The sequence below is a fragment of the Leptinotarsa decemlineata genome, unplaced genomic scaffold (genome assembly GCF_025532065.1).
Source record: "Leptinotarsa decemlineata unplaced genomic scaffold, Ldec_3_MD MMD2_tig00026307_RagTag_RagTag, whole genome shotgun sequence".
NCBI lineage: Eukaryota > Metazoa > Arthropoda > Insecta > Coleoptera > Chrysomelidae > Leptinotarsa > Leptinotarsa decemlineata.
The window spans coordinates 11,173,472-11,199,265 of record NW_027412681.1 but is presented as its reverse complement, the minus strand read 5'-3'; the positions used below and the strand labels follow the sequence as shown (position 1 = coordinate 11,199,265).

General features: G+C 34.6%; 1 protein-coding gene across 7 annotated transcripts in view; it reads right to left on the bottom strand.

Annotated features, from left to right (window-relative positions):
- Window positions 1-25,794, bottom strand: part of LOC111510225 (uncharacterized) — a 179,106-nt gene that overhangs the window by 132,341 nt on the left and 20,971 nt on the right. For 5 of the 7 annotated variants that reach the window (XR_012466981.1, XM_074180960.1, XM_074180963.1 and 2 more), the window contains exons 2-3: window positions 24,054-24,148; window positions 15,800-15,955 (exon numbers count right to left, since the gene is read on the bottom strand). Coding sequence is in view for 6 of the 7 variants with exons in the window: in XM_074180960.1 (XP_074037061.1) it covers window positions 15,800-15,955; window positions 24,054-24,148 (251 nt within the window). In the remaining variant the exon portion in view is untranslated. Of the gene's footprint in view, window positions 1-8,070; window positions 8,172-8,917; window positions 15,632-15,799; window positions 15,956-24,053; window positions 24,149-25,794 lie in introns of those variants that run through there. The other 2 variants (XM_074180965.1, XM_023166123.2) reach the window with 2 other exon arrangements.

Sequence of the window (25,794 nt, the reverse complement as noted above, 5' to 3'; positions counted from 1 at the left end):
ACTTCTAGATCCTCATTGAGATATGCAACCTCCTGCTGCCGGTGAAGATGTGCTCCCTAGCCGATGTCTTAGAATCCGAATGGAATGATAAGACATGTGTGCTGTCATCAGCAAAGCAATATAGTGCCTGTGCCAGAAATTTTTACAATGCCTATTGTTTATTTAATCGTAACTCACAATACATTCATGTAATATTTTATCGAAGCACTGCTTTTTAATTCAAATTCATTACCAAATCAGTAGAAAACTGCAACATCAATATTCTTGGTTGGAACTTTTCAAGAATCTCCAGATCAAATTTGTCTTCCAAAACTTTCTGATGTCATCAATTGTCTTCAAGCCTTTATTCTCATTTGTTCAATTATTAGCATTACTCAACAAGTTTGACGTTTGTCTAATTGAGTTTTCAAAAGAACGAACGATTGTCTGTTCATTTTCCGTCTGACTTTCCGCTCATGAAATACGAATGTAAATATTTAAAGTCGATAGTCGGTGATCTCTTCCACTCCATATTTTGATCGGAAATCTCTCTGTCTATAGACATTTCGTCGAAGTTTGCTCCAATATTTTTCATAAAATTGAGATTATAAAGGACTCGACATACCTCCTCTGTAAATATATTTAGTGTTTTATTTTTCATTGGATTATATTCGGGCACAATCGATTGAAATACTTTGTGTGATTGGATTTTTTCAGGCGGAAGAGCTCGATATGTACATATTATGTGAAAATGTAGAATAAAATATATCAGGATGAATTTATTTTGAGAACTTCTCTATCACACATATTTTTTTCATCAATAACACTTCATCCAAAAAATTTTTTAGGAAAACATGAAATTTGTTGCAATGGCATAATTATTCTTCCTAGGCTAGGGTTTCTTGTTTCGAACTGATTCTCTGATGCGTGGAAGCTCGTCTTGTTTACCTAATCGATTCAGTTTTTCGAAGGGATTATAAGAGAAGGGACCGAATATGAACTTTCTGAGTGCTGCGTGTCATACTATCGATTTTATCCGTAACTTATTTGTCCATTACCATGAAATCACTGGAGGAATGTACATGGTTTCTACCGTTCATTCTGATAATTTTCACTCTTCACAATCATAGAAAATAAAGATTTGTGATGAGTTACTGCGTAAATTCAAAGTATTTCTCACATAGAAAAATCTACACCCACGATACTATATTTTCTTTGTTATAGTATCTTTTTAGAAACATTTATAAAAAAGAGTCATCAGCTGCAGTAATTTTGTGACTTTGCTTAAAGCCTTTAACTCTGTAGATCATGTAATACTGCTGAAAAAACTCTATCGCTATGGCATCCGAAAAATTACTCATAAATGGTTCAAGAATTATCTCACGGGAAGAAGTCAGATTGTGAAAACCTCATCACCCTCATCAGAAAGCGAAATAAAAAATGGCGTCCCACAAGATTCAATAATGGGACCGATACTTTTCTTTTTATGCATAATCTATCGATATAGAAGGAACATTTTCCTTATTCGCCGATGATACCACAAAATGATACCTCACTTTATGTAATTTCCACGAGATTATAAGCTCAGGTGTAAATAATTAAAAACTGGTGCGACTCCAATCTGTTGTCATTTAATGTTTCCAAAACAAACTCAATATCATTTCGCCGTTTTATTGACAGCATACCAATAACAGTATAAAACAGAGAACGCATCAGACAAGATGATTAAAAACAGACGTAGTTCTAAATTTTTGTAGATAATAATTGACAATAAACTTAAATTTGCTGATCAAATTGTTACCCTCAATAAAAAGGTGTTTTGTAGTGAGAGTAACTTATAAGCCTACCGCTGAATCGGCTCATTTCTCATTCATTGACTTTTATTTAAGGTATGTAATTCCTTTCTGGGGAGGATGTTGCAAAACTCAATTGCAGACTGTTTTCATTATTCAGAAAAAAACTATAAGATTTTTGTGCAATTTCAGAAACCGAGACTTCTGCAAACATATGTTTGACAGTCTTTGGAATCTTTATTTCAGAAACATTTTGTTTAATCAACAAACGAAAACTGATATTTAGCAGGTACTTCGTCAAGCTAACGACCTAAGATTACCCATACAGAGTAAGAAAGAAAGGCTAGATGGACTGCATGCACATTGCCAATTGCACAAATCAATTCAATGCAGAGTGCAACAGACTATTGGTTGACATTGGAAGTCACAGCATTCTGGAAATGACCTCTGACTTTATGACTCCAACTGTCAACTACGAACTGCCTTATAAAGTACTATTCCCGAGTAGAGAGGACTGGATCCTGCGGGAGAAGGAAATATTAAGAACAGATAGTTGTTGATTCACAGATGGATCAAAAACACCTTCCGGTTCTGGTGCAGGTGTTTTCAGACCCAGAACAGAGTTATCTACCTGCCTAGGAACTTATGCGACTGTATTTCAAGCGGAAATTTACGCTATTGAATTGTGTGCGGAGAGATTGGATAAATCCAACCTTACTCACAAGTCAATAAAAATATTCTCGGACAGTCAAGCGGCGTTGGGAGCTCTTGGCTTCCACCGAGCAACGTCTAAATTGGTAGCAAACTGCCAAAAAAGACTCTCCTCGATAGGAAGACTAAACAGATTGTCTCTGGTCTGGATTCCTGGCCATACTGGCCTGGCATATACTTTGTGCCTGCCCCGCTGGGGACCGAATCAGGTTCTTTGAGTTCGGCAGATCCGTACTCTCACCATCTGACCTGAAAGACCACTCACCATACAAACTAATCGGCTTCGTTAAGAAGCTGGGTTTATTTGGCCGAGTGTGAATAGGTGTGAGCCACAATAAACCCTTATGGGTTGCGGTGGAGGGTTGAATAGACCCACGCACTTTAGACCTACCTACCTACCTACCCATACAGGCCTCCGTATGTTAATAATCGGACATAGCACTCAAGAAAATGGCAAACCATAAACACGTGTTTCGGGCTTTTGGCCCATTATCAGTATGGTGTAGCCAAGTGTAAGGATAGGCAACACTTGGTTATCAAATGAAAGAAATACATATGCATGGAGCCACCAGCAGGAGCCAGCCGCACATTTGTGGTTTCATTTAATAGATATTGAGTATTGCCATGAAAATGATAGCACAGTCTGCTATCGTAAGCGCTCGCATATAATAATTAGAAGTTAGTAAAGCTTCAAATCCTTTTTGTAAACAAGTACTAATATTAAAATTATTATTATGATGTATATGAGCATGTCTCTCATGATGGGGCAAGTACCCCGGAACCGTTCTATCGGTTGGTGGCATCGACCAAATGAAATTCATTTCTGCTTTTCATTGTGGGAAATAACTTACGACGAATCTTCCAGATGGCTGAAGGTTTTACTGCAACTCTCTGCGCGGCATTAGCTGGGTTAGTTGTTATTTTTCCGTTGGGTATCTACCACACGTATAGTCGAAATAATCTTTATTGTGAATACTTAAAGCTATCGGCGCCCTCAAAGGCCAAAAAAGCAATACAAAGAGATAAAGCCTCTGCCGACTAGTCCACGTGGACTGAAAACGGCGGTTCGTATTGGATGATTTTTTCTAATCGAGCTTTATGATTGGCTGAAAAGTCATAAAATTAAATTTTGTTATGTTACGGTGACAAATAGAATGCAAGCCGTCGTGTTTGTCAATGTTCAGTTCAAGAACTGATCGAGATTTGAGTGTTGAGATTCGATATATGGTGCAGTTATAATTACTTAAAATTTTCGTTATCTGTTTAAAATGTGGCGTCCTTGGACAAGTACTAATAGTAATAACGAGTGTGATAACAACGCAGACTTTTTCCTGTGTAGTGATTCCAATAGCGATGGTTAACAATGCGAATAGATTCGGATGCATTTGAAAATTGAAACACAGAGAGTATGTTTCAATGTATTTAAGAATCTACATCTCAAGTTTGGTTCTTTGAATGTATGTGGAAAAAACTTGAGGACTGCAATGTTGACTATATTTTTGAGGAATGATTTGAAAACACATTGATCCCAAATTTGGATACTAATAGTGTAATAGTTCTTGACAACGCTTCCTATCGTTCGCGACAGCTCATCAAAGTACCGAATAAAAATTCGAGGAAAGATGAGATACAAAGTTTTTAAATGGATAACAATTTGTATTTTGAAGATAACTATACCAAAAAACCAACTACTTGAAGTTTTACAGACAAAAACATTTGAAAAAGTTTATGCCCTTGAGAGTATTGCTGAAAAGTATGGACACACCTTATTGGGACGTCCCCCCTATTTTTGTGTTTTCAATCCCATTGAGTTGACTTGGGGAAAATTGAAACAAAGCATAAGGCGTAAAAATCATTTTCCAGAATTTGATAAGAAGGTAGAGGTAGAGCTAGTTAAAGAAGTATTTAATATTACCGAAGAAGACTGGCAGAAAAGGATTAAAAAAGAAATTTTAGTTGAAAAAGATTACATATGGAGATTGGACACTTCCATATTGATGGTGGAAATAAATTCATTATTGAAAAAAACTAATCATTACAGTTTATTGTATGATTTTCACTATAAGGATTTTACAAAAACCGCGACACATACAATAAAGTGTAGTGATTAGTTTTTTAATATAGATTTTCATCAAGTACCGGCCCGTTCTATTCAAAAATTCATTATTGATTTAAATATAGGTAGTTATTGTGATTCTTATAATTCTTATATAATCAGAAATGATTATTAAATAACAATATTAGAGGTGGAACGATGAAACTCTCAGGACTGATGTTCCTGTTTTGATGTTAAAACCAAAAAAAAATCTACTTCAATTATTACGGAAGATAGGGGAGTGTTTCCATGAGAAGTGAGACAAATTCGGATTTTTCAGGACTGAAATTTTTTCAGGAAAAAAGTGTATTCGTAGTAATTTGGTGGTCCTGATCATGAATCTAAAGGAATTTTGAGCCAATTTTGCCCCCTAATATGTTTTACCGTAAAAATGGGGTGTTCCATCGAGAGTGGCGGACAGTGTATATCACTTTGGCCCATTCAGGTGGTAGATGCATTTTGAGCATTTCCATCAGTCCAGAGAGTTTCATCGTTCTACCTCGAATATTACAGAAGATACGGGGGTGTTTCCATGAGAAGTGAGACACACTGTATAGTATATCGTTTTATTGAATTTTAAATCAAATTTTACCTACTCGAAGTTATTAAAGAAATGATTAATTTTTATCTGAGTCGATTAGCAGTATATTATGTGTTGTTCTTTTCTCTACGAATCTGACTTCTAGGCATTTCGTCGAAAACATTCTGCAAAACATACACTGAAAAATTCAAGTGATTTATTATTTCATTTGACAATATAAGACCTCTGATTCACGGATGTGCCGTGTTGTCAATTGTTTCATCTCGGCTAATTACTGTAGCCGGCTGTGGTGCTACACAAGAAAATTGCTCAGTGTTTGTCATACTCATATTTCGTTTTTTATCAAGATTATTCCAAATGTTTCGACAATGGCAGATATCCCACACTTAATTTGAATGAACCAAGGGAAATATTGGATTTGAAAAATGACAAGTGAACAGGGCTGTTCACAAGTGAACAGGGCTGTTCACTTGACAAGATCTTTTAGTGTACTCCACCCCCGAATCCTGAAAAACAATGAAAAACGTCGACTAATATTCAATAATAACTAGTAAAAAACCCCCAACGCGTGTCCCCCACGTGTGGGCACGCGGTCGCGACCATCCACTTCCTGCTTCGGCCGGAAGACCACCGTCACTTAATACTCCTCAAATAATTTCCATAATTGCGTTATTGTTTCCTAGGTTAGAGGGTAGCGAGGACGACAGGTACGATAATAACCCCCGCGCAAGGGTTATTGCCGGAGTTATTGGAACGATGCCGCCGCCACCACCGCAATTAAGGGTCGTCCCGGAAGTATTAGGTGTTCGGCGTCTTCTTTATTGGGGGAATTGCGGATGGATTCGGAATCGCGGAGGTCAATTAATTTGTGATCATTATTTCCCTTCATTAGTTCGAATAGCAGCCCTAAAAAGCGAGAAAGGAAAGGCAGAATCACAGAAAATTATGCTGGATAAACGTTCAGTTCGTCACATAAAACGCTTTTTCCGAAAGTGAAGTGGATGTGACGCTAGGGGTAAAAAAATTGACGTACGGAAAAAATATTTTTATCACAAACTCATTGGTCTCCACATAGGCCCCCCATTTCTTCAGAGGAGAACAACACACACACATTTTAAACTACTGCATGAATTATATCGACACCGAATGCGGTGGTATTCATAATACATACGGGGGCCACACTGAAAACGGTACTATTTTCGGCCCCTATGAAAAATTGAAAAACACTAACACTTAAAAATATACTGAGTATCAATGATTTGCGCAGTATATATTTTTCGTTAGTTCGGTCACTTTTAATGTACGGGAATCTAGGATGGGGTGGGGTCTATAGTACAACCGCTTGTGGTACTACAAAATTATCTTTAATTTAAATTTTCGTTTCCCATCGGCACAAATATTCCAATATTGTGATCTGATGAGTTTGAGATATCTTTATATTAAACAATTATTATTTTTTATATTTCACAACAGAAATAAGTTCGAAAATTATCAACATGGATATGAAACCCGACTCAAAGCGAGTAACCTAGATATACCGAAAATGAACAAAGCTATTGGACAAAGATCAATTATATACATTGGACCCAAATTATTCAATCTTGCTCCAGATCATATAAAAACGGAATATGTGTTTAAGTTATTCGAAATTTCAGTGATCAAATTGCTCAAAAATGAAAATATAACATTACTATAAACAAATTCTACTAAATTAATGTCTCAATTTTCATATATATTTTTCATCCCTTCCTAACATTTTGAATACTTTTAATTTAAGACGAGTTTGTATTTTATATTGTAACATGTTTTTATACGTTTACACATTTAAATTTTTACGTTTTATATGTTTTACATTATGTACACGTTTAGAGATTTTATACTTTTAGATTTTATATTCAATGTGTCTTTATTGTAGTATACTAAGAATGTTATTGACTACTTTTTAGGAAAAGATAATATGTTTTGTCCGAGTAACTGAAAATACATTATATCTTGACCATCTTCAAAGGAAAGAATTTCGATATTGATGTTTCGCAGAAAAGTTTTCCAAAAACTTAAGTGAATCATCGATACCTACGTTTCCTATGATAAAAATTCAATAATAAGATTCGTTTTGACAAACCTTTCCCTATATCTATATTAATCGCCCATTTTTTATATTGTATGCTTTTATAAATACATGTAATTTAGTGATTAATAAACTACTAATGAAACTACTATACTGTAAATAAATACATTTTTAAGGGAGACATTTTGTAGGCTATTTTTCAATTAAATCACATCTTTAACAGGAGTGGATACAACCTCTAAAATGGGTTGAGTAATACCTCATTTCGAAGGTCATCCAGCTCCCTTTTCAAAAATATCACATACTTGACCTTTTAGAGATATCGAGTGAAACCCTAGCAAGCATTTTCCTAAAAAAACATAAAAAAAAAATTGAGAAATAATATTGAAAAGAGAAGTGAAAATTTCTTTGTTTTTTACCACTTTTAATTGTTATAATTGAAAGTGGTAAAAAACATAGACATTTTCATTTCTCTTCTCATTATGATCTCCTACCACGTAGTAACGGCTAAATCCATCAATTCATAGAAATAATATTATTGAATATTGGAAAGATTCTCCATTATTTTTGAAAACAGTGATAACTAGAGGAAAGTTTATCAAGTTTGTATTCAATTTCGAACTAAGAAGTGAAACTAATTTGAAAAAATTACGCAAACGTTCAAACTGAGCAAGATTAAGTCACAAACAAACAAGATTATATTTCTACCTCGCACATTTTGAAGAATATCAGGTGTTTGTAGGTTATAGCACCTGGTAATTTCTTCCTGCAAATTATCCACAATAATGGGTGTGTCTTACAAACCTTTGATTTCAACTATCCCCATAGAAAAAAGTCCAGCCGAGTCAAATCGGGGTATATGGTTGGCCATTATGTAGAAACTTTCTTTCCAATCCATCGATCCATAGAGTTATTATCGAGAAATGGTACTATGCAATGAGATTTTTCCTATTCGTCGTACAAACCCATTAGTTCAATCCCCTCCTAAAGTGTATGAACCATTTTTATTAAAAGAGAAGATGATAAACGAAATGACAACTCGAGTTCATACATATTGCTATCAACAACTTAAGCAGAAACTAAGTGATGCGAGTTTAGGACCACTCAACCAAGAAATGTTCAATCGTGAATTATCTTTTCAGTTATTTTCATTAATATTATCCAATAGTGCTCAGTTTGAACCTTTCAAATGGTTGAATTGTGTGTTCGTGTTGCCCTAGTTTCGAACTGGAAAACATTTAAAAATATATTTTTCTCTGTCATTACCCCTGAAAACTTGAATTTTGATTTGCGATTTTTTTAATGTCTCAATATCAAATCAATTATTTAGGATGGCTCGTTCTAATTGGAACGGTCCGTATGTTGACGAAATGGAAACTAAACGAAAATGTCTTCGAAGATATTTTGGAACGAAGTTTTGATATTTATTGTACAAACAAGTTTGTGAAATTTTTCGATCATCAATTTTTCAATCATCAATCATTTGAAAGAAAGAGTTTTGATTCAACGATTTTTTTCTTAAACTATCTAGATGGACACATCGTAGATAGAGGCTACTTTTAAGGTAATGAAAACAACTCGAGAATATGAAAACACTTTGCCAACAAGCTCTTAAGACTTGTCTCATGTACTCCTATCCGGGCTATCAATAATTTCGCTATTATGGCAAGTGTTGATATTCTCACCAGCGAATGTTTGCGGAAGGGATGAAGTCAAGAAAACAAAGCGTGTAAATGTTATAAAAATATATTTGTATATCATCAAAAATCCCAGTACCTATATTATTACAGATTGTTCGAGAAACAGTTTTAATATCTATCAGAAACAAAATATTAACCGTTAATGTATAGGCAGGGGTGATATTAGATATGTGTTCTTCTGTTTTGAGAAATAATTATTCTTCCACAATCATTGGAGAATTTTCACTTTTGAAAATTCTTCGAATTGAAAAGCAAGTACACTTTAAAGACCAGACAATTAGTATTTAACTTTCGGCAAACGTTTATAAAATTTCAATATTTTTTTTTACCCAAATGAGAGTATATATTCACGAACTAATGTTCTGTGAATATAAAATTTTATATGAAAATTAAATTAAAAATTATATCCTGGAAAATGATTTGGAAATGTTTCAGAGTTGTTGAAAGGATTTTGGGATCTGTGTTATGCTGAAGCGTTTTTTTTTTGGACCAAGAGCTTATTTTATAAATTCAATATATTATTTACTTCTATAAAAATATGTCGAAATTTAATGACACGACACTTCTGAAATGAAAAATAAGTTCTCATAGGCTCCATATGGAGAAGAAAATCATGTTTATAATGGAATGTTTCCGGTTTGCGATGATTAATAAATTATTCTTATTTATTTCTGTTCGAAACTAATATTAGAAGAGGATATAGTAGATCAGTATTTTATAGAATGACCCCTCGATTGAATGGGGAGAAGTTAAATATCTTTTTAAAATATACCAAACTGAACGATCATGATGAAGTTGTTGCCAAAAAAAGGATAACTTATATCGGATGACTCTTCTGGTCCATATAAAAAATTAAAATTGGTGATTTTTTCGAAACAAAACGTCGACTCAGTAATCTGTAACCGCCTTCTTGTAAAGCTTGAAAGTGGGAGTGAGAAAGTGCATTTGTTTTTTAAAATTATCTCAAAGAATATCTCCGAAACTAAAGAGAATTTTCAAAATTTAAAACAATAATTTAAGTGTGCTCTAACTTTGTATCTCTCATGGTTTCCGATTTTCCCATGCTGACTGTTCTTACTTTGGACAAAGATTATAAGCCAATTTCCAATATATTCATAGGTAACTTATAAACAGATTGTAATGAGCTTTAAATGATAGGGATAAGTCAAATATTGAATCTTTTTCAATATCTACCATCAGTGAATTATTTTTCCAATATTTTAAAATTTTCTTGTTTGTTACTGTAATACCTTAGCCCTCAAATATTGACAGTCTTACAAAACGTTGTTAACGTTTGTTACAAACGAATATATCTAGATGAAATTCTGTTGTACATCCAATAAACAAAAACCTCTCAATTGGACTGCAACATATAAAATTTGCATAGTCTTAGAAAAAAAAATATTTTTCTTCATCAATAATACCGCGGTTTTGTAAACTGTCAAGTGGAAATTTCACATTATAGTTTTTTTTTGTATAAGTTATCATCGATTATGTATTTCAAATGAATCAAATCTACTATCTAACTTCGAAAGCCATCATTTAAAACCCTGTAACATCATGGAATGATAAATTTTAAATCATAGTTATAGGAACTTGTATCTTAAGTGAAGCTTTCAAAGTTCAATAGTAAAATTGAGTGGAAATAGAGTCACAAGGCAGATATAAAGGTATGACTGAATCGTTCATGTAAAAAAAAATAGGGTTTCAAATTCGACAAACATATGTACAATATAATAAGACATACTAACCCTGGTGAAATAAAACATGAAAGGTGTCTCAGTATCAAACTTTCAACAAAATTTTTCACCATCCACTAACACTTACAAAAAAGATCTCATGTATTGCTTGTATATCGATAGTAAAAATTGTTCGAAACAAAATGATTTGACAGGGACAAAAAGAGATTTTGCAACGTGTCATAAATATAACGCTGCAGTTATGGTAATGTAATATTATATTAAATTATGAAATGAATAACTATAATCTTAACTTAAATCGACAAGCACTTCACGAAGATATTTCCTTCAAAGAGAGAATGTTTTCATTTTGATATGGCTGCACAAAACATAATTTAAATTGTAAACGTAAGCCGATATTGTCGTTCGGAATGTGACATTCACATCCACAAACATTGCTTTTATATTGTGAGTAGTCCATTGCAAACTCTTCTAAACTAAAAATCAAAAATTAAATAATTCCAATTATTTCTATATTTACATCGATTGTAATAAAAATGAAAACGATTTTCAACATATTCTCTTACTACTCAGAAACCTCGTTTCGAAATTCAGAAAAATTGTTGAGATGATAATCAGTCAAACCTTCCTTAGCATTTAATATTTTTTACCTGCTAAATGTTAGAAGTGATATTTTACAAATAATATCGGTCTTAATTATTATATGATACTTGAAGCGTCCCTAAAATACAAGAAAATTGTCAACAAGACTTCTTAGGAAAACTTGTGATGTAGTAAATGAGGTTTGGATACAAATTGACTGTCATTTATTCACAGACACGTATTTTTCACAACTCACTTCTTTCATCAGATGTTTTCGTGAAAAATATCAAAGTAATTCAGAGGAGATTCCTGAAATGGGTGTAAATGGACTCTTAAAAAAATATGAACTTAACTAAAAACAAAGGAACACAACGAAGGAGTATTGTACACAACAATTTTCATTGATTTGTATATATCTTAACAAACCTTAAATTCTAGCATTGTTCAAATACTTCACCAAAAATATAATAAATATTAATCACAATAAACATTTTGGAAAATTCAGTGGAATTTTGTCTTCGATCACGTTTATCTGAATTACAAGAAGAATGAACAATGGAATTTCCCAATAAAATATAAAAGATGAATCCTCCACTGCCATACTTTCCCATGAATCAGATCATTACATTACAGTACCTACACTTGAGATAAATTCAGTAAGTGATTATTATTAGATAAATTATTCACATTATCGACTATTAAATTTGAAAATAACGAGCAAGAAGAGTAACATTAAAGCACTAAAAAGGCACACTACATGGAGCTTTACTCACGAATGGATGGATACTTATACTAGGTTTTGCTTTTCAAATGTCTCTAAGGGCCTGTACTTTGCGATTAGTGAATCAGAGTCGTTAAATTAATTGTGTTTTAATGTAACCATAGTTATCAAAAGTCCCTATTTTGTGACATTGATACCGTTACCTTGAACATTTTTATGGTTACATTGATAATCTTCTCAAAGTTGATGACCAATAAATACCATAATAGATTTTATGGAAGCATGATTACACATTTATAAACATGAATACTTTTGGTTCAGAATGAAAGATAACCAATGTTCAATTTAATTTATTCGGATCGTAAAATTCAGGCCCTCACACAGCAAATTTTTTATTCATTTCAGGATATGGATACTTTCCCGAAATGAGTCTATTTCACTACTATTATCAATAAAATTGACTATAGGAGTAATTATCTTAATAGTCTAAGTATCTAAATTGTCTGAAATATTCATAATTTGACTACAATTCCCTCACTCTGATGCAGAGGCTGGTGAAAAACTATTGAATCTTTCAGATTATCTCATTTCAATTTTGTAAGAGGCTATTTATCTAAAAAAAGTTTTGTTGCTACTATTTTCATGGTTTTTACATCTATTTCTTTTTCCCTTCTTCTATGTATTGAAAAGTCAGAGTGCTAACAATTAAGAACTAAGTATATGTACCGTTAAATAATTTGAAATAAAAAAGTTGTTGATCTCGCAGACAAATCATGATACATTTTAGATTGGTAATGTTGAAACATATCTTTAACTGTAACTGATTCAAATAGTTCTTGGGATTATTGAAAGTAATTGCAAGGCATGAACCACATATGCTAGTTTTTAAATAAGAACATTATTCATTCGATAATAATATCGAATTGGAGTAATTAAAACAAAAATGGGTTAACGTCGATTATTATCCACACCTTCCTCGTTGATGGAATGTTTAACTCGTCAGTTGTTTCGTGTCACAAAGCATTGTATTAAAGGACAAATAAACAAAATGATATTTCTGTAAATAGGTTGCAGTCCAAGAACCCAGAGTCAACCAATCTTCGTCATTTTGAAAAAAAATACATAGATGAAGCTGAGAATATATGAATATTGCTATACTAAAATTCCATAATAGTAGGCACTATTATGTCTCAGAAATATTATTGCATTAAAACGAAAACGTTGTCAGGTTGTGATTATATATGTTTCATCTATTTAAATCATAGACAGGCAGCTGTTATTTAAAGATTTAAAGAAGCTTCCTGCTAATGAAATGTATACAAGAGCATCAATGTTTATTGAATGAATGTAAAAAAGTGAAATACATTCTGCGACTGAAATTTATGAATGGCAACGTTGCGTACACAGAGATGTTTGTGGGTCGAAAAAAAGAACGGCAGAATAAATTAGCCGTGAGATAGAGAGATATGAATATCGGTCCATCAGCTGAGCGCGGTTAGGTTAACATTCATGAGGCTAACATTCGTTGAATAATACGTAGAGTAAATATTGATTTTTTTTCTTTGATCTGTTATTATAATTTAGTTATAAAGATTTCGGTATAAATATCTGTTATAAAAACTCTAAGATTGGAAACACCCTTTTCAATATAATAATGATATTTTTGTATAATACATACCCATGATAAACATAAAAGAGGAATACATAAAACACATTGTATACATTGAATCCATTCCTAAGAAGTTATAATGTAGTCGACGTCAAAATAGTAGGTACCTATATTTCTAGAAAAAGGATTAACGGTAAATAAAAAATAATTTTATATCAGGTGAATACCAAGGGATCTGTTTAAGGACTGAAACAAGAAAAATATCATTATAAATCAGTTGTGATGTGAACTGTGAGCAATTTGGAAAGTGAAAACAGGCAAAGCAAACGCAGACGTCCGAATGTATCTGAAGGAGAAAAAACTAGTATATACAATAAACATTGTGGGCTCTGTGAACGGAATGAAAATATGTTGCATAACAAAGTAGTTAATCTGTGTCATATAATCAATAATAAAGATTTTTTTCTACACCCGTACTCTAACAATACACTTATATGACCATAATCCGTTTCATAATGATATCCATTATGATACAGATTTTTCATAAAGATACAGATTATCAACCAATAGAAACCCATAATTTTTCAATCAAGAATCCTGTTCCTTTGTTTGTCCTAGATTTTAACCTAAGTAACTAATTGCTTTATTTGTCAAAATCAGTTTTCATATTACCTACCTATATTATCAAAATGTCTGAAAACAGCGATATAGAAGGAATACCATCGACTCCAATATTTTTAAAAGATCAGATTAATTATAGTTGTTATATTCAATATAAATATAATTAGAATCTTTATAGTTTTCATATATCCATGATAATACCATTAAGTTTGTGTTTTTTAAAAAAAATATGAGTTAATTACTGTAAATGTGTTCAATACAAATATAATATTTATAGTTTTTCATTATTTATCGGGTTTAGAAAAAATAGCGTATGCAACTCTCATGTAATGGTTATTAATACACTCGCATATACCATACAAAACTCGCCTTCGGCTCGTTTCGTATCCCGGTTAATGCTCGTGTCTTAATAACCATCATTACATGATCGTTGCATAATATACTATTCTCCTCTTATCAACTCCATCCACACACTGTATATATTTTTTATATAATCAATATAGTTTGATAATCATTTGTGCATATAGTTTATAAATATAAGCAATACACTTGACAACGTCACATTCATTTCTGAGAATTTAGTGCCTACTATTTTGAAATTGTAGCATAGCTTGAAAGCGATACCCTTTTACAGATTTCAATTTTTTTTTTATTTCAACATTATAAAGTCAGGTCACGTATGATAAAAATAGTTCACCTGCAATCTGTGAGCAATTCAACTAGCAAGTATGCATATATTCAAGTGCCTACATGCTCTATTAGCAAAATATTAGGTTTTATATAATAGTGGCTCTGCAGTTCTTAGAAGTTTGCAATTTATGCTAAATGCACTATAAACGGAATCCTGGTTACAATGAACAGCACTATAAAACGAGTATTGACCTATAATAATAGCCTATGGTATTCACCTATAAAAGGAAGTAATTTGGGTTAAATCTGTTAGCAAGGGTACTAGGACTATCCTCGTATATGGGCTTCATGTCAGGTTTAAAATATAGCATTTTAATGTTTTTACTCAAATGAAAAATATTTTCAGTGGCGAATAAAATGAAAATGATTTGCTGTGAGTTTTTGGCACAGCCAATTTACTAAAGTAAAGCATGTGTTTCGCTATAATATAACCTTGGAGATGACTAATACAATCAGTCATATCTGAAGAGGCTAATGTATAGCGAAACATGTGTTGTGTTTAGTAAAATCTAGCAAAAGTATTGTTTTCGATGCGACCTTGGACTGTATACATTCTCAATGTACATAGCCATGGAGTATTTACTATCGCAAACACTTATAAAAGTTATACCATGTCGAAAATATCGATTCATATGGTAGAAAAGAGAGCTACAGATCAGTCACGGGTCCGGATAAAGTGACCCTGGGTGCGCTTGGTTGGGAATACGAAGACGTGGTTACGATGCTAAGGCTGTCGATGGAAGCCGTTTTTTCCGTCATCAGAAATATCCGAATTGCTAATGTCGTTGCGACGCAGGAGATTAGACAGCTTTTTGTCCAACCTGTGGAAAGAGGTTATTCGATAACTTGTCAGGTTGAGGTTGAGGGTTTTAATCACGGTCACTAAATTAATTTTTCAATTCAATTACATTCTAGAAACAGTTGCTAGAAACCACATTTCCTATTCAAGATGTATTTGAGGAGTAGGATAAATAACAATTGATACTCACTGTAACACCTTCTTGTCAGACTCTTCCTTTTTGGCTCTTGTATCTTGAAGTTCTCTTCTCAACTCCAGGGCCTCTCTTTCTAATTCGAGAACTTGTCTCGCAGTTCCAGATCCTTCTTCATTAACAGATCCTTTGTTACCAACAGATTCTTCAGATCTGCAACGAGAGAATTTTGTGAGCTACTAAACTAGGTAAGGGAGCAACTTGGTTTCAGAATCAAATTAGTGTTGAACTATAACGAGATAAATACAATAATACTGATTATGCCAAAACTATATTTCGGGTTTTGCCAAATCACCATGGACGGATATAGCATTCAACAACACGTGCAAATGAAAAAATTGTCGTTTTCGCGTCGCTCACAAGAACTTGGCCTTTCGCAGACCATAACTTCGCGAATTTTACATCATGATTTAGGTCTGCACCTCTACAAAATTCAACTTACCCAGAAACTGAAGGTAACCGACCATAAACAACGACGTGTGTTCAATGAATGGGCGCTGGAACAGTTGACAAGTGACATTTTTGGATGAATGGGTACATGAACAAACAAAATTGTCGAATTTGCGACGATACCAATCCAAGAGCGTCCAATCCAGCCCGAAAAAGTCACTGTTTGGTGTGGATTTTGGGCTGGCGGAGTTAACGAAGAACGAAGTTGGCCAGGCCATCACTGTCAACGGCGAGCACTATAGGTCGATTATTACCAACTTCTTTAGGCCTGCCTGAATTGGATGATCTGGACACCAACGACATGTGGTTTCAACAGGACGGCGCATGTGTCACACAGCTCATGCCACATTCGATATTCTGCAAGAGTGATTTCAGGGCATTGTCATCTCACGTGAAGGACCATTCCCATATGAACCGGCCACCTGTGGTTTGACCCCTTTAGTTTTTCTTGTGGGGTTTTCTCAAGTCCTCTCTATCGGCGGCTCGTATCGCTGCGCTTGTAGAATAGTAAATAAGAAACTCGCGTTCCTTAGGACTTCAGCATGTTTTCTTCCTGTACGGTCTTGACGGAGGAATCGTCGAACCTCAGCCAGCAGCTGTAGGCGACGTGGAAGGCATCGGTTAAGGCTCTTGTTGACCTCTTTGCCGTCGTGGTACAAGACGGCGAATAGTCTGTACTTCTTCCTTCTCAAGACTGTGTTTTCTAGGATATCAGTTTCAAATCAATTTTCAAATTGACTCCAAAACCGAAGCCTTGATAATCTTCGTACAACCGTTGTGGCTGTAGTTTTCGACGATATAAGCTCCTCTAATCTGATCCTTGAAGATAGCTTTGCATGTTTCGGGAATGATTTCACTTAAGGATTGTTTCGATATTATTGTTGTGAATTCTAGGTCTTTGTAACTTCTGCCAGTTGCCAAAAATCTTAAAGTTGCTGTCAGCCTTTCATGTGGTGATATTTCTGTTCTCATACAAGTATTTTCTTTGATGATATGCGGTGTTACTAATTCCAATAAATAGGTATACGTTTCTATGTCCATTCTCACGTAGTTCCTCCAATCATTAGGTTCATCACGTAATTCACGCAGTAATGTAATATGGGAAAAGTGCTGCCTTTTTAGTAGCCACTTCCGCGACCACTTCGAACGCCTGGTACTTCTGAGACGTTTCAATCTTTCATTTTTCACAAGACAGCAAGCCAAAATTGACCAGAGTAGTACCTCCTCCATGATTATCACTGATTATAAAAAATACTACAAATAAAGCAAAATAGCCTGAGTTGAGGAAGAAAAAGCGTGGAGGCTGAGAACAAATGATGATTTTTCAACGGAGATACGGAGATAACTTCGCGGACAGTACTGTCCCCAGTTTATAAAATAACAAACTGAGCGAAATCCACAGATAACTCCACACCATGTGGACGCTCCAACAATTGCAACGTTTTCATTCCATCTTTAAACTGCGCCTGCATCTGGACCGGCCTTTAGATTTGATATAATCTGAAGAAAGGCTGAATATTCTCAGTAATATGATTTCCGGCAAGATGTATGCTCGACTTTAGTTGCCCCCAAGGATATAGCTTATCGGTATTTTGGAAAAATATGTTCTTCTGGTTACACATCCTTTATTTTTCGATCCCGTTACTTTCTACTCATCACTTGAATCTTTGTCCATAGCAGAGTTAATGGAAGGTTTTTCATCTTCAGTGTAACATTCAACCAACTCTATTGGCCACATCATTGAGTTCGTTCAACAGGAAACCTAGAAACTCTTCCGCATCTTACTGGCTACCCGCAATCCGCATTTTTATCCACACTCCTGTTTTCCGTCCTAATGTTGGGAGGAAAGCAGTCAAAGTGACTCACCAAACAACACATTCCAACTATAACCAGAGAATTGTTCAGCAAGGGCTTGCAAAATCGTGTAGGTGTAGCAATAATTGCTTTGATTAAGCAGCCCCTTTGGCTGCAAACTCGCCGTCCTGCCGTCGATTGTATATGTAGATAGAAATTTGTCTATCCTGTAGCAGTCAGGGTCCACGAACAGGTCAGACCTTATGAAGTGATTGAGGCACATAGGTAGATTGTCAATGAACTCATATTCGGCGGCTTGCTCGAAGTGACTTCAAAACTGTTGATGGGTGCATACGAAACATTGGAGTTGCCGGATTTGTACAGACTTTCCCACAATTTTGCGACATGGATGTGGTTCTATACTCCAAATTCGTTGGGAATTATTTCTTTTGGGGAGGTTGACCGCTCTGCTGCGGATCTTAAATTACTCTATCCATCGCCGGTTCTTGCACTGTCTACTGATACTCGTATTCACTGGCATGATTCTATGGCAAAAACACATGAAGATTGGCAGGCGATACCGGAGAAAGAACATCTCAATAGATAACGCTTGATTGGGTATAAGGATAGGACAGGACTGTATCATCACAGGGGGATGCTGGTGGTGCATCGTCGGGGAGATCAGTGTGCGGGTAGTTGTCGAATGGCAAAGATACTATGGGTTGTATCCCTGCAATATCTTTTTGGATTCTAACAGTTTCCCTTCTGTTTTATTCCAAAAAATGTTTAGAACTATGGTCTGATTTAGCCTTATCTCCTTTTTTATTCGGATCTGCTTCAATATCGACGATATTTCATCATATTTTGAGAAACTAGAGTATTATTTTTAGTTTCTTAGTAATTCAACAATTCCTACAACGAATCTCTTTCAGTTTTGTAGTATCCACCTCAAATTCGTTTAAAATACTTTCCTGATTTGGAGTTGTTTTCACCGATACCAAAAACATCTCATTTCATTTCGGAAATGAGGTAGAATTTCGTATTACTTTTCCACGAGAACTCCACCACACGAAAACTAATTCAACTCCAAAACAATCCGGACTGTATATGTGAGTAGCAATCGTGCTTCCGAAAGGAACGATAAATAATATATTTGAAGTCGTTAGAGTAAGTGCGGTATTTTCGTGTGGAGGAAATGGCCACCGCGACTTTCTGTTTGCACAAAACGCTCCGAGGGGAAAATGTGGCCCGCGATAAGACATGTTCGGGGCCGCTATCAGCGACCCACCGACCGACGGACGGAACGACGCTCGTATCGTCGGCGTCGGTTTACGAGCCTGCGACTAATTAATTATCGATAATGTAATACAGGGTGTGTTCGAAGTGATCTAGTACTGCAGTATTGGAGAAGTGTAGATACTAAAAAGTTTCAGTTTTGAACGGAAAAGTGATAAATGATGAAAATGAGAATTGTTTCTGCTATTTCTGGGGTTTGGTGTTACTATGTAACAAATAAAATACTTTCCCCAATCGATAATATAATAATATGTATATATATATATATATATATATATATATATATATATATATATATATATATATATATATATATATATATATTACAAAAAGGATGTGAACAACAACTGGGAGATAATGTACCTTTTCAATGCAGGAAAGCAACGGACATTATAAAAACCCTTCATAAGAAGTACATAAAAACAAAGCGGTATGTAGTACAGTCAGGGAAGTAGATATTTCGGAAACGAAATACACTACAGTTTCTTTTTTGAAACGGGTTGTATAACCACAAATTCACCAAGTTATTGACATGAGTTCCCTGCTGATCACGAATATCTAGTGTGACCAGTAAAGTCCGCATAATGAAGGATTTTTCATGAATAAAATTAGAGCAAAAATTGATGGCAAAGTCAAATTTTGAATAAAGCTAATAAAAAAGTCATATGGTGAGGATTTTAATGGTTACACTGTATAGTAATCCTTCGCCATTGGGTCGACATGTATGCCCAGATTTGAAAAATTATGCACTAGTTTCCCCATTGATTAGACCAATAAAGGAGAATCCAAATTGACCATTGGAAGCAGCTGGATCGAGAACCACCTCCAATGAGTAACATCAGCCATGAACAAAAAAAAAAGCTCTACATGGTGTACGAAGAGATAACACCATGATTCTACCTGCAAACAGGTATGCTACCGTTGCGATGGATTCTTATATCTACGAGCAGAAGATCGGAAACATACTTCAGAAGGGGCAAAAAACAAAGACTATACGAGATCCCACTGTCGATAGAAAGGAGGGTGATCAGACTTTAAAGAAACACTAACTCTTCTTTTTAGAAAATGAGAAGTCACCACTGACACTGCAACATAGCACGCCCCCTCGCATATTATGGAATACCCAAGATTCGAGAGTCCGAATTCAAGGCATTTTGTCGAATTACTAAAATCGAATAACGAAAAACAAGACCAATTAATTCGTGTCGACGCAGAAAGCCTGTATACCGACACTCCTGTCGAAGAAGAACTTAAAATTATACTATCCGAAGACGAGAACCTGAGAGGTTACAACGAGAGTAATCAAATAATTATCAGGATGCTGTGTCCGAAACTACTACTTCAAACTGGGAGACGAATTCTTCACGCAAGACGAACTGGTCTGTCGATTACCTACTTGCTAGTTGTATGACAGAGGATAATACTATCAATTTGGTTTATCTCTGAAAACACCATACAACTCAGTTCGTCACCTCCCTCAGAAGAAGCAGCGAATTAAATTATCAACAGATTTACTTGCAAAAAGATTACTTAAAATCGATCAAAAATAAGCAACCTTCAGCTGTTTCTGAAAAATTATCCATCAGAAACGTTGGTGCCACAGTTATTAGGTTAGTATCTGATGTACTGTTTTATACTATTAGACTGTTGGACCCGGTGCTGTGGTTTTGTAGCTGTATCCCAATAAATATTTATTCTACTGTGTCGTAGTATTTAATAATCGATAGAGAATTTTGTACTCTATACATTTATGCTGTTTATTTTTTTACAAATTTCAATGTTTGCTTCTTTTCAGCTTATCACTATTACTATATATTGTCGTTAGGCAATTTTCAGCCCAATTTTCCTCTATGATTTAAAATTGAACCAAAGCGCTGCCGTAACAGCCAAACAATTAACCAGGCATTTAGCAATGATAGTGTTGATGAACGCAAGATTTGAAATTGGTTTGCGAAATTTCGTTCCAGAGATTTTAGCCTCGAAGATGAGCCCCGAAGTCATCGCCCAACAGTAATTCACTGCTAGGTGAGAATCATCAAGGTGAGAACCTTGGTTGAGACTGACCCATCACAAATGGTGCGTAGGATGGAAAAAGAACTGGGCGTCAGTTCCTATGCGGTTTTTGATGGTTCGAAACGTATTGAAAAGGTCAAAAGCTCGACAAGTGGGCTTTCCACGATGTGAACGATCGAAAGAAATTGACAAGTTATCATGTCTATTCTTCTTTGATTTTGCGCAATCAAAACCATCCTTTTTGGATCGGATCATCACATGTTATGAAAAGTTAATTCCATATGATAACAGGAGACGTTCAAGTCAGTGGTCAGTCACTCAAGCTTTTCCCAAACGCGAAAACCTACCAAAAAAAACCGTGGTTACTGTATGGTAGTCAAAGGTTGGTGTAACACACTATAACTCTCTGCAACCGGACCAAACCATCACAGCAGAGTACTATTGTGAGGAAATCGACGAAATTACCGAAAACTGCTTCAGCAGCACTGGTCAATAGAAGAGGTCCAATCCTGCTCTACGACAACGCCCGTCCTCACGTTTCACAAATCATCGTCCGAAAATTAAACGAATTGAGCGTCAAAGCCTCATCCACCATACTCCTCAGACCTCTCGCCAACCAACTGCCATCTTTTCAAGCACTTCGATAACTTTCTCACCGGTGGAACCTTCGCCAATCAGGACCAGGCAAAAACGGCCTTCTTCGACTTCATCGAGTCCCGAGGACACAATTTTTATGCTAACGAAATTGATCGAGTTGTGTTACAACTCGATCAAAAGTGTACTGATTCAAATAGCTTGTATTTCGATCGAATTTTAATCGTTCACTGAAGTAGACCCATTGAGACGGACAAAACATTTGAAACAACCTAATATGTATTAATTAGATTGGATTCCTTCTAATCTTACACTTCAATGTATGGTAATTTTGCTAGTCGATTTGGGTTTCACTTCTTGATGATTCTTAACATCCGGTTCGGAGGACCATGTAACCAAAATGTCCATTCCTGATACGTTTTAACTGAGTTGCTTGTTGTTCGTATTTAGATTTTGATCAATTATAACAAATACTGTTAATTATTTGACAATATATCTATGTTTAATTATAATAAACTATGATCATGAATTCTGTAATTCTGGGCAGTGACACCAATAGTGCTCCAAAATGTACAACAATTTCTTGAAGATATTTTGTATGGAGGTAGGCGGACAACATTTCCAAAATTAATTTGATTAGTAAGGCAATTTTTCACCAATAATCCATTTCATTTTTGCATTTTTCAGATAACGTATTTTTGTCATTCAAAATCGAAGCAGCAATGGGTAAGCTACCGTTTGACATTCCTATTTCAAAAAAAAAGGGGAGGACTTCACCGCTTACAAACAAAACTTGACATGTTACTAGATTTTTGCAAAAAGTTCTTTCTCTGACCCTTATGCCTTGCGGAACATTTTCGATTGGTACTTCCTAACCTACTTTGTCATGCTGAAAAAAAGACAAAAATGATGACACACTATTTCATTCACATGTTGATCAAATAAGTCGATTCATCATTGTTATTATGATCTCCTAATTGTCAGCTATGGAACTATGGAGTTTTTTCACTGTGACCGCACTGTAACTTTCACTTGACTGACTTGATAGGCGAGTGGATTGCGCTTATATTTGGCAATCGAAGGCGCCATAATATTCCTCAAAATTCCATGGAAGCTATAGCATTATTCTCGAAGCAGCGCCACGTCTGGAACGGCAACGAACATCGAACATTCGCCCGCTCTTAACTACGTCACAATTGGTTTATAGCTACCAGTGGCGGCCGGCTTTATTTTCTTTAGGGTATGATTCACAACAATATAAATAATATACATATTGTTTGATCTACATGAATAATAACCATGTCGCTTTTTCGAAAGTTTTTAAAATTGGCGAATGACAATTTGGCATATAGAACTTGTTCATGGAAATAATAATTGAGCACGGTCAATTTACCAAATAATGAAAAAGTACTTCTTAAAGGCGACACAAATTGTCGCTATTATGAAATTTCAAAATAAATCATTAAAATATGACTGATACTATCTTCAAATGTACTAGAAAGAATTGCTATATAATTTGCTATAAAATACTTAATGGGCCAGATAAGTTTCACTTCCTGTGAGAAATGCCAACATCAGATCTGAACTACTGAACCTGCTAAAGAAGATGTGAATTATATATATATATATATATATATATATATATATATATATATATATATATACATATATATATATATATATATATATATATATATATACACATATATATATATATATATATATATATATATATATATATATATATACATATATACATATATACATATATATATATATATATATATATATATATATATATACACATATTACGGGTGATGCTAGGATAATCAACCCGGGTTGATTTTGTATTGCTCAAGCTTTTTGGGTAAAGTCCGAATAATAAGTAAAATAAATTTCAATTTAGGCTTCATCCAACTCTGGCTGGGTAATGTTAGGTGTGACGCCATTTTCAAGCTCGTAGCACAAAGTTTAGGTGCCGGCGCACTTATATAAGTTAGTTTTAGCAACTGTTTTAATTTAACTTTCAAATAGTACCAACTTTGGATTACAAAAAATTATGAATGGCTATATCGTAATACTGTTACCAATCATAAAGACTCACCTTTGACTAGTCAAAGTTAGTTTATTCAACTGCTCCTCTAATTTTGATATCCTATCATTATTCTTATTTTTCTCGGCCACAATGTGCATATGATTCTGAAACAAACAAAAATTTATGAGTGTAATCTAATATTTTCATCAACTTTATTTGAAGATGATATATGTTTCATGATGAATTTCATTAGTTCGGAATTCCATTGTCTGATATTATATAAAATGATTTGAAATCCCTGAAAGGACTAAAAAAGAAGTGAAATAGAATACAAGTAAAAATAGAACAATTGAACAAAATATAGTAGAACAGACTTTGGGTAAAAGACACCAGGAGCCTCGCAAGGATAAGAAGCCGTCACAACCAGTGCTTGCACTTCCCTACATCATAGGATAAGAAGAATTGGTTCCAAGTACAACATCAGAACCTGCTTCAGATCCGGAAACACTGTCCGTAGCAGCCTCACGAAAACCAGGCCACCGAACGCGGCCTGCGATTCCAAGAATTGCATTTACCTATATTGGTGAAACTGAGAAGCCATTGAATGTTCGCATTGTCGAGCACAAGAAACACACACGGTGAGGGGAAACCAGCAATCAGGAATAGCAGATCATGTTTGGACCCATCAACATAACATCGAGTTGTCCCAAGCTGAGATCATGCATAGACAGGAACATTGGTTTAGAGGGGGAAATTCAAAGAAGCCGCATACATGTTGTCTAATAACGTATACAGCGAAGCTAGCGTAGAGATACGCAACATATGGAAACCCATCATCAAGCAAAAAATGGCCATCTCCCGTCAAACGGTCATCTTCCACTAAACCAGTGAAGCGGAAAATGGAAAGCGGGGATAAGTGAAAGTAGTCGAATGACTTATAAAGAATCAGATCTCGGTGGAATAAGTCCAATTTTAACCTGAAGACGATTGTGGATACTAACAATCGAAACGTCATGAAGTAACTTGGCTTGGAATCTATTACCCTTTTTATTTTTATTTTCTGTTCAATTGTTCTGTTTTTACTTGTATTCTACTTCACTATTATTTCATTTCAGGTTTTTTTACTTAATATAATTGTTATCTTTCAGCTATTCATTTTTAATTTTTCTTTTTTAATTCTTTCATGGATTTCAAATCATTTTATATAATATAAGACAATGGAAGTCCGAACTAATGAAATTTTCATCAACTATTTCAATAATAAATATAATAACATGGAATAAGTGCCAACATTTTTTACCGACTTTACAAAAAAACTGTCAATTAAAAGATTTGTTTTCTGTCGTCCCCATAGATGACATCTTCATAGAAGAATACGATATGCTTTTTATTAGGGCAACTGTAAGTAAAAAAATGAAATTTTTAGTAAATAAAGGCCCATACAAGGTGATGCAAAACTGAAGCATGCTTGCATGAGAGCAAATGTAAAATGAAATTCTTGAAATACACGGTTCAGATTTATTCGTTAGTGCAGTGCCAGATTTAATAGATATGATTTGAACTTTGATACACTGCCCTGCTAATTAAAAAGGTCGAATCTAAATTTTTCATGATTTCGAGTACGGCTGGTTTATACGAAAAAAACATTTTAGGCGATATGTTATTCAAGCCCACCAGGAAAATATAACAAAGCCTTAGATCTGCGAAAGACAAAAAAATCCACTATCAGCTATGGAGATAAATCGTATACCTACCCATGCACCTGCGGAAAAGTTTATATCAGTACCACGAAAGGATCCATGGTTACAAA